We start from the raw sequence: 13,105 nt of genomic DNA on the forward strand, positions 1-13,105 counted from the left end.
CCGGCTACGGTGCTCCCAGGGCATGTCAGCGCCCTGTCTACTAAAATAATGTGCAGAATTTCATGTTCAGTTCACTCGCACAGATCTGTGGCACCGCTGCAGACCTTAAAATACAACCAATAAGTCTCCATATCGGGCGAATAAACCGCGCCAGGTCTCAGCATTAGTAAGTGGTCGCCTCCGTGACGCCCTGTTACGCTGAACTCTAATTGCCTGGTATTTGAGGAATTAGAATTGATTTGAAGAAGTCACCGCTTGTAGCAAGATTTCTAAATAAAAATATACTCAGAATTTCTTTAGAATGCCTGTCCTTCTTATTCATAATCCCAGATATTAAATTTGGTTATTAAATAAACTAGTTAGTTACAAGACCACAAATTTTTAAAGCATTCCAAGCACCAAATGACAACTTTGTGACAGAGCCAAAAGCAGTACAAGTTACTAATCAGAACCAGAAGAGAGACAAATAATATTTTGGCTAGGAGTTTAAAAACACGTTTTCGAATAAAAATATGCTATTACTAGATAGCATGCAAACAGTCTCAAATTCAGAATAACCTTGCAAAAAACTACAGGAGAGGGAAGGAGAATTTATGTGTATCTGTGCAGCTACCAAGAGACAGTAAAGTGAGGAAAAGCAGGGCCAGTTATATGTGATGCCACATTGAAAATGTATCTACAGGGGGTTTATTTTACACTTCTTTCCTTCTTACTCCCCAGTCCTGACTTCAAAGCTGTTCCCTTCCACCGCACAGCTTCCCCAAGTATCTAGAAAGAAGACAAAATACAATCCAAATTCAGTCGCTACCATCATCAGAGCGTTTTAGACTCAGCAAAGCTCCCACCTGGTTCCCAGTTTCCGAAACCTACAAGAATTTTCCACTGTTGAGCAGTGATAAGGGAACAGCCTCTTGGTTGTTACGAAGCGTAAAAAGAATTACAGAGTCGTGCAGAAAGTCCCTATCTGATCAAACCGGTCATCAGTCAAAAATTTCACTGAAACGCAATTTAAGGTGCCAATAGATGGGATTAGTTATAAGAAAAGGACCGGTGTGGCTACTGAGTTGCGTTTCGTTCTGTGGACGCCATGTGCCAAGCCATGAAACTGCCCTGCGGACCGAAAACACAGTCACAGGGACATAATAACGCACGGTGACCAAATACGTTGAGACACTTCTCGCAAAAACTGCTTATTTGTTATGCGGTGAGATGATTTTATTATCTTCTTCATAAGCGTTAAGCTTTAGTAATAGAAACCATAGGTATTTCTGGCACTGGATTGCATCTCGCGCCTCAGAGATAGCTATCTATCAAAAAACGACAAAACAAAGGTAAAGATTTAGGACGTGCCTGTTTTGTTAAGCCAACGCCCCAATAACGGAGCAATGGCTTTGAACAGAAGAGCCGCATTACTAATCACGAAGTTCATAATGTACATCAGGCTTTGAAAGCTCTTTACAAACACTACCTAATTAACCTCCGTGGGCAAATCCCAACAGGACCGAGACTGGTTTGCAGGTGCAAGCCTGGAAAAAGTATGTGAGAGCAATTCCAAAGCACCCCTACTCAACAGCTCTATTCATCAGCAATGAACACAAGGGAAAATCTGAGTTTTCTTCAGGATGCAGAGGAATCTGTAGGGAGGATCAACAAAGACAGTCGAGAAGTCACGAGCATCCTGGCTGCAAACACGTATTTCATCCACAGGTGTACTGGCAATCACCGATCCATATACAGGAGGGCGAGTTTAACGGGAGGCCGGTGGATGTATAGTATAAGATCTCTTCTTTTCTTCTTGATAACAAAGCAAAGTACAGAGTTGCCATTGCTACCTTATTTCCAGGAATTCAATTCAACTAAAGAGCTCTTCCCGCAGGCTTCCTGCAGTAAAGAAAGCTTTTCAGCTATGAAAAAGGAACTGCAAACAATCATCTGCTGCGCATTTACCTTCATTTATCTCAGCCAACTGAACGCACGTTGACTTGCAGGCAAAAGCCGGGTGCGGAAGGTTGAGTTCTGAAGAGGGGAGCACATTTCCAAGTGGGCAGGTTTGTTAAAGCGGCCCTTTAGCTGCAATTCAGTTTCCAAAACGTTTAAGGACAAGAAATGGTAAAATGTGAAATGACGTCTATTTTACGAGTTGATGTCTAAGACAAACGGGATGGGGGGAAGAAGCTGCAGAGAGAGAAAGAACCAAGAAGCCGTTTCATGGCTAGAAAGAACAGAGCAAAGATGGGAGATGGAGGCGCGGAGACTTCTCCATCTGCACGGGCTCCGCTCTCGGGAGCTCTGAACCCAACAGCCTTCGTACAGAATTGATAAAACGGGGGCAGAGGTACTAAACCCATTCGAGCAGATTAGTAAACTCAGATCCAAAACCATTTTGAAGTGACTCACAAGATAACGATGTGGTGAGTCAACGGCCAAGATGGGAATTGAACACAAGGCTAAGGGACCCATGCTGGTTTTGGACAAAGCTGCTGAGATACCATTCCAGCTCCACTGAAGAGGATTTAATGGCGCAGACCAAGTGTTTTGTCAATATCTCTGTGCTGTTTCTCAGATCCATGGGGCGCCGCGCTGTGTGGACAAGCTCAGCACCATATGGGTCATCTCAACAAGTGCTTCATCACCAAACTGGGCATGAAAATGAAAAGGATTTGGGAAACGAGATACGTTTCAAGAAAAGCGAGCTCTGAAAAAAACAATCTCAATCGTAGTATTTTGCAGTATTTTGCAAAAAAAAAAGCAAAGCTAAAACATATTAAATCTTGTTTTGGGAACGAGTGGTGTAGGTGTTTTTATTCAGATGCCCTGGAAACACAGCACACAAAATCCAGACCTGTAGCACAAAACAAAATGCCATGGGGTACAGGGATGATTATTAAAAAGCGTTCTGCAAATGCAATCTTTGGGAATAGACGCTTACTTTAATTATGGCATTTTTAGAAATTTGTTTAAAGCAACAAAAATTATAGAAATAAGCTGAGCGGTAACACAGAGATGAGAAATCTCATCCTCTGTGTTTTCAGAAAGTGCCTCAAGATGAAGTAAGGAAATTTGGAAGTACTCACTTCCCCAGGCAGGGATGGATAATTATTTCACAGGTATTTAAGTTTCCCGGCATTCCTGCAAGGCACACGAGTTGCTCTTCACAGATGAAGAAACTTGGGTGAACTTTGAGCAAGTAAGCGACTTGTTTAAGATTAAACAATGACTCACAGGCAGCTAAGAATATTCACGTCTCCTGCCTTCTGATGCCATGTTAAGACTACAAACACCCTATAAATCCTCCCGCTATCTCTCATCTGTAGCAATAAAAGCAAAAATGATGGGCTCTAAGGATAAAACTGTATTTTAATTTGAACAAAAGGGTTTTCTTAATTGCTAGAGGCAGCTAAAAATTCTGACGAGTCAGCTTAAAAATACACACTCGGCGTATGAAAATGGAGAGGATGGCATTACCTCAGTCCTCAGATAAACCTGCAATTAGAGATTGCGGTCTGGTCTTGGAAGATGCAGTTGAACTGAGAAACCTTCAGTATTTGAGACAGCAAGGGATACGCAGGGAAAACGATGGGGAAAAGAGTAGGAAAGCTTGCCTAGCGTTTGCAATAATTCCTACACACATAGCAGCTGCACAGAACTGATTCTTTAGGCACCGAGTATCGCTCCGGTCCTCACTGCATCTGGGCAGAACATCTGTACCCTGAGAAAGGGACTATTCTGCTCTAGGAGATCAGCGCAGCGTCACATCCACAAATGTCTATTCTGATAAGATCTGCCTGTGTTAAGATTAAAATAACTGAACTGAAAACTAAAAAGCCTTGAAAATGTTCCTTCACAATATGGACGGCTTATATCTCTACAAATAAAATATGTACAATACTTGTCAAATTCTTTCATCTTCCTCAGAAAGTACACACATTTTACCAGGCAAGACAATTCCGAACTAGATGACAACAACACATTTACCCCCTGCTTTAAACTTCAGAGAAATTACAAAGGAATTCCTCAGTGTCGGTTCCAGTTTCTGCAAAAGAGCGTCATGTTCTGCTTATACTAAAAACACTCAAAAGGAATCAGTTTGGATTAATTCGCTGACTCTGTTCATGGCTTGACACCCCCACATACACATGGTCTTCCCATCACAATTCTGGGAGCAGAACAGGATGGGGAACAAGCAGGGAAGACAGAGGAGAATAGAAACGTACTCCAGAACCAGGGAATTTGTACCATGTGCATCCTTTTATGGTTGGACTTGATGATCTTAAGGGTCTCTTCCAACCAAAATGATTCTATGATTCTTAATTAACTCAAAATAACGTGGGGATTTAGGAAATCGCTGGAAAGATGGTGGGGTTCGGCTCCCTTCCTCGCTTTGATGTGACCCATCTTCATGCGCTGGCTTGGTCCAGAGCACTCGTCAGCCAACAAAAGCTGCATCTGTACACATTCTTGAAGAAATAAACTTCATAATTCTAACCATATAAAACAGGCCAAAGGAAAGGAAGGAAAGAAAATCATTTCTAAGCTGATGGTGTCATTAAACCAGCTCATTTTCTGCCTCCTCCCTCCAACACGAAGGCCAAGGCAGTTTCAGGAGGGGCAGAGCAGGCAGGGGCAGGTCCCGCAGCACCGCACGCGCCTCGTGCCGCCGATATTTCACGTACCCTCCGGGCATCCTGCGCATGACGAGCTCAGCTCAGAACCAGCGCCTTAACAGAGCACGCAATTCAGAACCAGAGCAAAAAGGAAAAGCGTGGATTTAGCTCCTTTACCCAATTTTAACCCAGGCACAGCCTGCAAAGGGTTCAACCAATAAAGAACCAAGTAAAAGTTACGGCAGTTTGTTTACCTCGCCAGTGCAAATGAACAGCTGTGATTTCTGTCCTACAGTGGCATTTACCTCATCTTGTCATTTGTATATGATGGATATATATAGTATTTAAGTGAATCACAGAATCACAGAATGGACTGGGTTGGAAAAGACCTCAGAGATCATCCAGTCCAACCCTTGGTCCAACTCCAGTCCATTGACTAGATCATGGCACTAAGTGCCATGTCCAATCTCAGTTGAAAAACCTCCAGGGCCGGTGAGTCCAGCACCTCCCTGGGCAGCCATTCCAATGCCTGACCACTCTCTCTGCACAGAATTGCTTTCTAATCTCCAGCCTAAATCTTCCCTGGCAGAGTTGAAGCCCATGGTCCCTTGTTCTATTGCTGACTGCCTGGGAGAAGAGACCAATCCCCCTCTGGCTAGAACTGCCCTTCAGGTAGTTCTAGAGAGTGCTGAGCTCACCTCTAAGCCTCCTCATCTCCAGACTAAACAAGCCCAGCTCCCTCAGCCTCTCCCCATAGGGCTTGTGCTCAAGTCCCTTCCCCAGTCTTGTTGCTCTTCTCTGGACCCGCTCCAGCACTTCAATCTCTTTCCTGAAAAGTGACACCAATCCTCTAGCCACTTGGTAATGAGTGAAGCTTTACTTTGGCACAGGATTTTGTCTCCTGAACTGTAAACTCAGAGCAAAACAAAAACTTATTGTCCATTCTAAACATTCGATGTGCGTAGAGGAAATTGTTCTGCTTCTGCCATCTGCCTTTCCATTGAACCCTTCTGCCGTTCAGAGACAAATGCAGAAGGTGATATTGATCTTAATGGGAACTTTTCAAACTTACATCACGGGAGCTGGTCAAGTTCTTGCTGTCTTCCTCTCCTAGAAATGATTTCATGCTGTGCATGATATTCTCTTTTCTCTGCTGCCGAAATTTCTTCTCCTCATCACACAGAGCCATGCTGAACCGGAGATCAGTCGAAGAGCTGTTTTGGAAAACAGACAGGCTTTAAAAAAAGGCTTAATTCCAAACACAGTTCAAGTATCACCCAGGGAAATGACTGGAAGTTAGAGTAAATTCCTCATTAACTTACATAAAACACAACAAAACCCAAAATAAAACAAAAGATGTTTCATGTAACGCAATTGCAACAGCTGATTCCACGGAGTGACGGACACAAAGAGCAATGGCAAGCTGCGTTTTTAAGGCATTTTATATAGAAACCTCATTGTTCACATAGTACTGAAAACAAAACCTGCAGTTTAAAGTGGTCTGTTTTGTGGCCTAAAATAAATATGAGAATATAGCAAGTGGGTTCACGACTCACATACAATTATACATTTCCACAGTCTAGAAATTTGAATTCTCTGCTAATCCACGGAACAAAGGACTGCAATGAAAAATGTGCATACATTTTTACTAACATTTATTCTTCCTAAGCTACAGGTTTGTGTTAAGGGAGGAGAGAGTAATTTTGCCTCTACATCCATTCCATCTTAGAGTCAAAAACTGTGTGTATCTCAGCACTAATTGTACTGGCTGGCCAGAGGAAAAACTATTTTCTCTAGCTTTTTCCCCACAATGTGTGATCAAAAATGTACATAGGGCTGCATAAAGACCCCAATACTGTACTTAAACAAAAGCTACAACTTCACCTCATTTGGACTTGTTAACTCATGGAGCCCGTATGTCGTTCCAAGGGGTTGTAATGTCAGAGAAATAAAAGTACAAGCCCTGCGTGATCTAGGAGTGGTCTCAGGACCACCCACATATACATCTCTATTAGTACAGAAAGATAAGCAGGAATGATCCCTGGGGGATGTTTGGCAGTCTGCAGAGTCATTATTAAAGAGTTCTACATTTACAGTGCTCAGCGCTGCTATTTATAGTTACACATTAAAAAAACAAACCCAACAACAAAACTTTTAATGCCTTGTTCTCAGTAATTCATTTTTAGGATGAAAAGAGATTTTTCTGATGATGCCTCAAGGTGATTTTTGGCCTTTCACCGAGACAGGTTGAGAAAGCAATGTGGAGATGGTGAAATCCTGGCCCTGCTGAGACCTTCGCCTTTGGCTTCAGTACCGTGTGGTACCAACACTCTGTTGGTACCAATCTTCTGTTTCAGGGGCAGCTTTGTAATGAGCACCCACACACGCTGAATGTGAACGTGAGGCACAAAGCTACCACAGAAGGTAAAATAATGAGGAGAACAGCTGAACCCAATCGGTATGAGTTTATTAAAGAAAAAGCCCTTAAAAAGTAAAGCACTTAATATAAACCAGGATGAGAAATTCAGATACGTTGGCCTCGCTCCTGCAAACATTTGGAAAGGGCACAGCTCTTAGTACAAGCAATGGCGTTTAAGTCCATGACAGAATATCCCTCCATTTTAAAGTCTCCTGACTTTACAGCAGTTGGTATTTCTTTGCTAAAACAAGCAATTTTTGCACTATAAGTGACATGTTTTTAAGAAAATTCTAATGCAGTAAAATAAAAAATATCTTTGCTGCTAATCCACCTTACACCCTTTTCTTTTCAATAGGAGATACTCACCATACTTCAAGAGACAATTCCAAGGTCATTTCTGTGACCTAAACAAGAAATATTTAAATATGGTTACACCACTTAGGAAGGGGAAAAAAAACCAACACACCCGAACATAAAATATTGCTGTCAGGAGTTTTCTTTAAATCACTGTTTTAAAAAAGAGGACATTTCTGAGATATATGAATGTGTTTCTTTTCTACAGAAAAGCACACAGTGTGATTCCAAAACACACCACCAGCACTGAGCGCAGTAGAAAACGCTGCTGGGTGCTGCTTGGTCCTGACTTTCATTCACCAGATCCCATTTTCTTGGCTTTCTTCCATGGACTTTCAGCCAGTGTTATTCATCTTTGGCCTGAAGGGATCTCATTATCTTCATGCCATTATGATCCTCCTGCCAGCCACGGTCTATCTGCCATTTCCTTCTCAGTTCGCCGGGTAAACTTCAGACTCAGCTTGTGCCTAAATCAAAGACTTGTAAGGGAACGGCTGCTCCACATGAGCCACCGAGTGCCCTAACACAGCTAAATACGTTGAAATTATCAAGCAGGAAGAGCAATCGCTTACTAGTTTCTGAAAGATGCAAGTAATTTATTAATAATGGCACTACATCATGATTTCACTCGCAGGCCACAGAGAATGACCTGAGCCATAAGCGATGGGTTGGCCTCCTCTGCCTTTCACTTAAAGGGGTCGCCTGAAGGGAGATAGTTAAAAAAATTATGGTTATAGCACCAATAGCATTTGTTAGGCAAAATGTGAGAGTACGAAGTTGCTACCACTAAGAACAGACAGGCGTTTTCATCTCCCCGAGCTCGCTCTCATGCAATGGCCACCAACATATCGGTACAGCCTGGTAGGTGTGGAACAGTCTCACACGGTGTCGCCTCACTCTGCCTCTGCCTATAAACAGCTTATCATAGAATTATAGAACAGTTTGGGTTGGAGGGACTGTCCTGGTTTTGTTAAAAACAAGTTTCTCTTTCAGTGAATTTGCCTGTCAGCTAAAGCTTCATATGAGCTGCATTTTCCTGGAGAACCAGACACATGTTTTGGTAAATATAGCAATGGAATGTGAACTTATTGATAAGCACGGATGGACATCTCACGAGAGGGGCGACGAGAAACAAGTGACCAAGAAACTGACCAACTGTGTATAACATTCCATTCACGCGAATACTTCATATCAAAGTGGGAGATCACGAGGATCTCGTCCCTTTTTTCCCTATGGCCGACATTAGGAGAGGACCTTGCGAGTCGTCCTTGCGAACTGAGGCCAGTGATAGACTGAATCCAGCTCCGGTTGGCTGCAGAGTCCAGTCCAGGACTTTGGGTGCCGGCTCTGCAGTTGCTGAGACTTTCAAGATTGGTTTTGTATATTTTGTATTATTTTCTCTATTCTTATTAGTAGCATTAGTAAAACATCTTTAATTTTTTCCAACTCTCTTCTCTCTGTCCTTCTTTCCCTCCCGATCGCCTGTCCTGAGTGGGAAGGGGCGAGAGGGAGGGGCAAAAGGGGGAACTGGGGGGGAGAGGGGATTAACAATACATCTGCCAGGGTTTTATTGTCACCCCACAATCTAACACTCGACAGGGACCTTCCCAGCTCCCCCAGTGCCCCCTGCCATGACAGGGACATCTTCAGCAGCTCAGGTTGCTCAGAGCCCCGTCCAGCCTGGCCTGGGATGTCTCCAGGGATGGTTCAGCCACCACCTCTCTGGCCAACCTGGGCCAGGCTCTCACCACCCTCAGGGCCAACAATTCCTTCCTCATGTCCAGCCTGAATCTCCCTCCTTTAGTTTAAAACCATCATCCCTTGTCCTGTCACAACAAGCCCTGCTCAAAAGTCCGTCCCCATCTTTCTTATCGACCTCTTTTAAGGCCAGAAGGGCCATGCTAAGGTCTCCCGGAGCTTTTCTTCTCCAGCTGAAGACCCCAGCTCTCTCAGCCTGTCCCCCAGCAGAGCTGTTCCAGCCTCGCATCATTTCTGTGACTCCTCTGGCCCCTGTCCACGTCCCTGGCAAAACCCCGTACCCCGCTCCTCCCCTCCGAAACGGGAGTTGTGCATGAGGGGGTGGGAGACAGAAAAGGCAAAGAAATAACAAAGGGAGAACATGAAGAAACAGAGTGAAGAGTCACTTACAGAAATACTTCAAAGGCAGGGCAGTAATTACATTATTCCCGCACCTGATATTACTAATTTAGAAAGCACTTTGGAAACCACGCAGCGATCCAGTGGTTGAAAAAAAAATGTATGCGCATGGTATTAAATAAACCCTTGGAATGAAGTGTTCCAATCGGGAACCAGCAGGGCATTTTCTATACCTTATACAGACTGCCACTGTATGAGCTTTGCAAACTGGGTGATAAAAAAGGTACTGCTCTTTCTCAGTACCTCCCGTCGTGTCGGCAGAACCAGGCACCAGCAGTCAGTCTGTGCTCTGGAAGCCCACGAGCTGTTAAAGCACTCAATGAAATAAGCAGAAACTTCAAAAAATGCAGTAAATTTGAAAAAAAAGGAAAAAAAATAAGGAGGGTATCAAAATTCCAATTTCCCTAAGGCTATGAAATGCTAAATCTTACATATGGAACTGTCTGATTTGCAACTAATAGGCCTTAAGCAGTTATTTGTTGTAGCCACGCTTTTAAAGTTAAACTACACGGAAAACAGTAGGCACAAGTCCTTGATCATACAATAAACTATACCCCAAACAGAAATACAGACAGTATTTATACATACATTATAAGCATTTTATATATATGCATATAAATAAAAAGATAACCAGATGTGATAGATACACTTACAAATACAGAATTATGTTCAGAATGGCCTGTGACATGTTACTCTAATAAATGACAGCTATTTTAATACGTGCAGACCAAGTTCAATTACATACATTTTAACAACAATTCCCAGGAGTTAGCGTGCAGGCAGACAATCCCCATTAAACCAACAACTCCATCCGTTTTGTATTATATTTAAAGAGAATGATCCAATTCATCTGCCTTTTATTTGGAGCGTTCACACGAATGCATTATTGCATGTCAACTAGGGCTGTGTTACAACAAGCCATTTACTGAAAGGGAAACATATAATGACAAAAGAATTTCTGTTAGCTTTCCGGGAGCCACAGGCACCAGGTAATACACTGAGCAGCATATTCCAATCCCTTCTGGAATTCAAAACTTCACTCTATATTAAGAACTTTCCCTCATGTTCAAAGCTGCACCAACAAAGGCAAAGCCGTGAACGTTGCAACTTACGTCGTTGAAAGTTAACTGGACCTCCTTCTTCTCTCCCAGTTTCAGAGAAGATATAGGAAATGTGGATGTGCCAAGAGTCTCATCCATCACGTAGTTGGCATCCATCAAAGTAACCTAGAAAAGATACAGGGGTATTCAATTCTGTTTCAATAAATCTCTTTTAAATTCCATACAGCCTATGCCTTAAGTAAAAAAAATATATATTTTTTAATGGAAAAGGAATAGGAGCGGTTGAGGGACCTGGAGAACAGGAGCTGAGGGGAGACCTTCTGATCTCTGAACTGCCTGAAAGGAGCTTGGAGCCAGGGGGGTCGGGCTCTGCTCCCCAGGAACAAGCGCCAGGAGCAGAGGAAACGGCCTCAAGTTGCGCCAGGGGAGGTTGAGGTTGGATCTGGGAACAATTTCTTCCCCAAAGGGCTGTGGGGCATTGGAACAGGCTGCCCAGGGCAGTGCTGGAGTCACCATCCCTGGAGGGCTGGACAGACGGACATGAGGTTCTCAGGGACATGGCGCAGTGTTGGGTTAATGGTTGGACTCGGTGATCTTAAAGGTCTTTTCCAACATAAGTGATTCCATGATTCTATGATTTACAAAAGGTTTTCCATCTGAGCACCTCTCTGTCACTAAACCCCAACATCTTTTTAAGCAGATATTGTAACTTCTAAATATACATATAAAATATACAATTATTTCACATTTCCAGTTAGTAAAACTTCTCTATGGAGAAACTTATGTAGTTTAAAACGTGATACACCAAAAAACACACAGCGACTTTTCAGTGAAGACAGAATCCACACATCCTAGCCTTGTATCTACAGACTGAGATTTTTATAGCAATGAGTTGGCAAAATGTGCAGCATTCCAAATGACACAGAGCTTTTCTCTGTGTCCAGATGGATCTTCAAGTCTCTTCTCATACTCCCCATGTCAGAGCATATACCTTTGCAAAATGCGATGCTATCCAAAGCTGTACATGGATACCGCAGAGCAGCGTTCCACCTTTTTCCTCCTACATCTAGGAGTCTTTTTTCTCAGCGTCAGCCTTTCAAGCTCTCAAGCAAGATATTCAGAAAGAATTTCATATTACCATTTACATAGCTTCTATTAAATCAGTTCTCCAAACTCTTTTGGCTTAGGAACTTTTCCCACTTTGTGGAACTGTATATTCTAAAACATATGTTTGCGGCTTGGATCATATATCTTTTGCATAAAACAAAAGGAATGAAGATGCAATCACTTGAATAACTAGTTGCTACATCTGGGTTCAGCCTCTTCTCAGCTATAAAGAATCCTCTTTATCCTGTGCCACAAGCAACTCTTTGAAATGATGAGCAAAACTCATTGTTTTAAAGGCATCTCCTGGCAGAACTTTATGTCCATTGCTGCAATCTCCGAGGGCTGCCCTTTAAAACCAATATTAACAGCAACAACTTCTCAATGAGATTTTGGAGAGCTTCTTACAACTCCGAGTGAAACCCGCACTCGGGCCAGAGTTAAAGATTTAGATTAAAATAAGCTGAGTTGAGTGGATTGTGGAGTCTGTACTTTGTAGCGAATGCATAAAACCAGGCTGAAAACTGAGAAACATCGTACAAAATGTTAGTCAAATTATCCAAGATGCTTTGGTAACGGGGGGTTCTCGGCCTGGTGGGAAATGAGCCAGTCACATTTTTACTGCAGAAGGAAGCGAATGACCCACATGTTCACAAGTGCCTGAGATCGTGTAACAGTAAGAAACCGATGGCTCGCCAGCATCTCAACTTCTTCACATCAAAATGCATACATTTTGCAGAGTATAGGAGGCGGTACTGTTCCCAAGAAGGCAACAAGTAAGTCAACGGCTGCTGCTGTTTGTGACTTCAATAATTTATCCTTTAAAAAAGCCCTTGAAGCAAACTTCGTACTCAACAAACTCCCACATTACCAGGGAAGCCGCCCAAGTGTAACTCCAAGCAGAATCTGGCCCAGTCTTTACACAATGCCAGTGAAACCAAAGGAGCACATTTTAACTATTATTTCCTATTCCTCAGTTTACCATTCCACTCATCTTTTGAAGATCACGAGAGATACCACAGATCACCACAATTATTTAGCCAGCCATAGCTCCTGCAGATCTGCCACAAAAGCACAGGATCTGCAAAGAGATAGGCAAAACTCTGCCCCCGGAATCCACAAAGGCTTTATCAGGCCAAATTCAAACCATTTTTGTTTCCAATACTGCAACAAGGGTAGGTTGATGAACCCAAGTTCTTCTTTTCTTCTTCCTGTTGCAACAAACGCTTTCTCACGAAGAAACCAGAAGCGCCCCATTCCTCTTTCCAATTCCTGATCCCTATTTGCATGACTTGTCATTAGAAAGCGAGAACTAAGCCAGAGATTTCGAACTTCTCTCAAGGTTCTTGCGGTTGGTTTGCATGTCTACGACCAAAAGGTTTGGCAAGAACCAGCTCAGGTGACTG

General features: G+C 42.9%; 1 protein-coding gene across 2 annotated transcripts in view; it reads right to left on the reverse strand.

The window, feature by feature from the left end:
* The window catches only part of PLA2G4A (phospholipase A2 group IVA), a gene marked incomplete at its 5' end in the record, with an annotated part of 60,069 nt that overhangs the window by 25,673 nt on the left and 21,291 nt on the right, over nt 1-13,105 (reverse strand). Inside the window, 3 exons of one of the 2 annotated variants that reach the window (XM_080348567.1) lie at nt 5,677-5,818; nt 7,390-7,427; nt 10,647-10,760. In XM_080348567.1, the coding sequence (XP_080204693.1) occupies nt 5,677-5,818; nt 7,390-7,427; nt 10,647-10,760 (294 nt within the window). The remainder of the gene's footprint in view (nt 1-5,676; nt 5,819-7,389; nt 7,428-10,646; nt 10,761-13,105) is intronic. The other variant, XM_080348568.1, reaches the window with a different exon arrangement.

The sequence above is a fragment of the Nesoenas mayeri genome (genome assembly GCF_963082525.1).
Source record: "Nesoenas mayeri genome assembly, chromosome: 8".
Classification (NCBI taxonomy): domain Eukaryota; kingdom Metazoa; phylum Chordata; class Aves; order Columbiformes; family Columbidae; genus Nesoenas; species Nesoenas mayeri.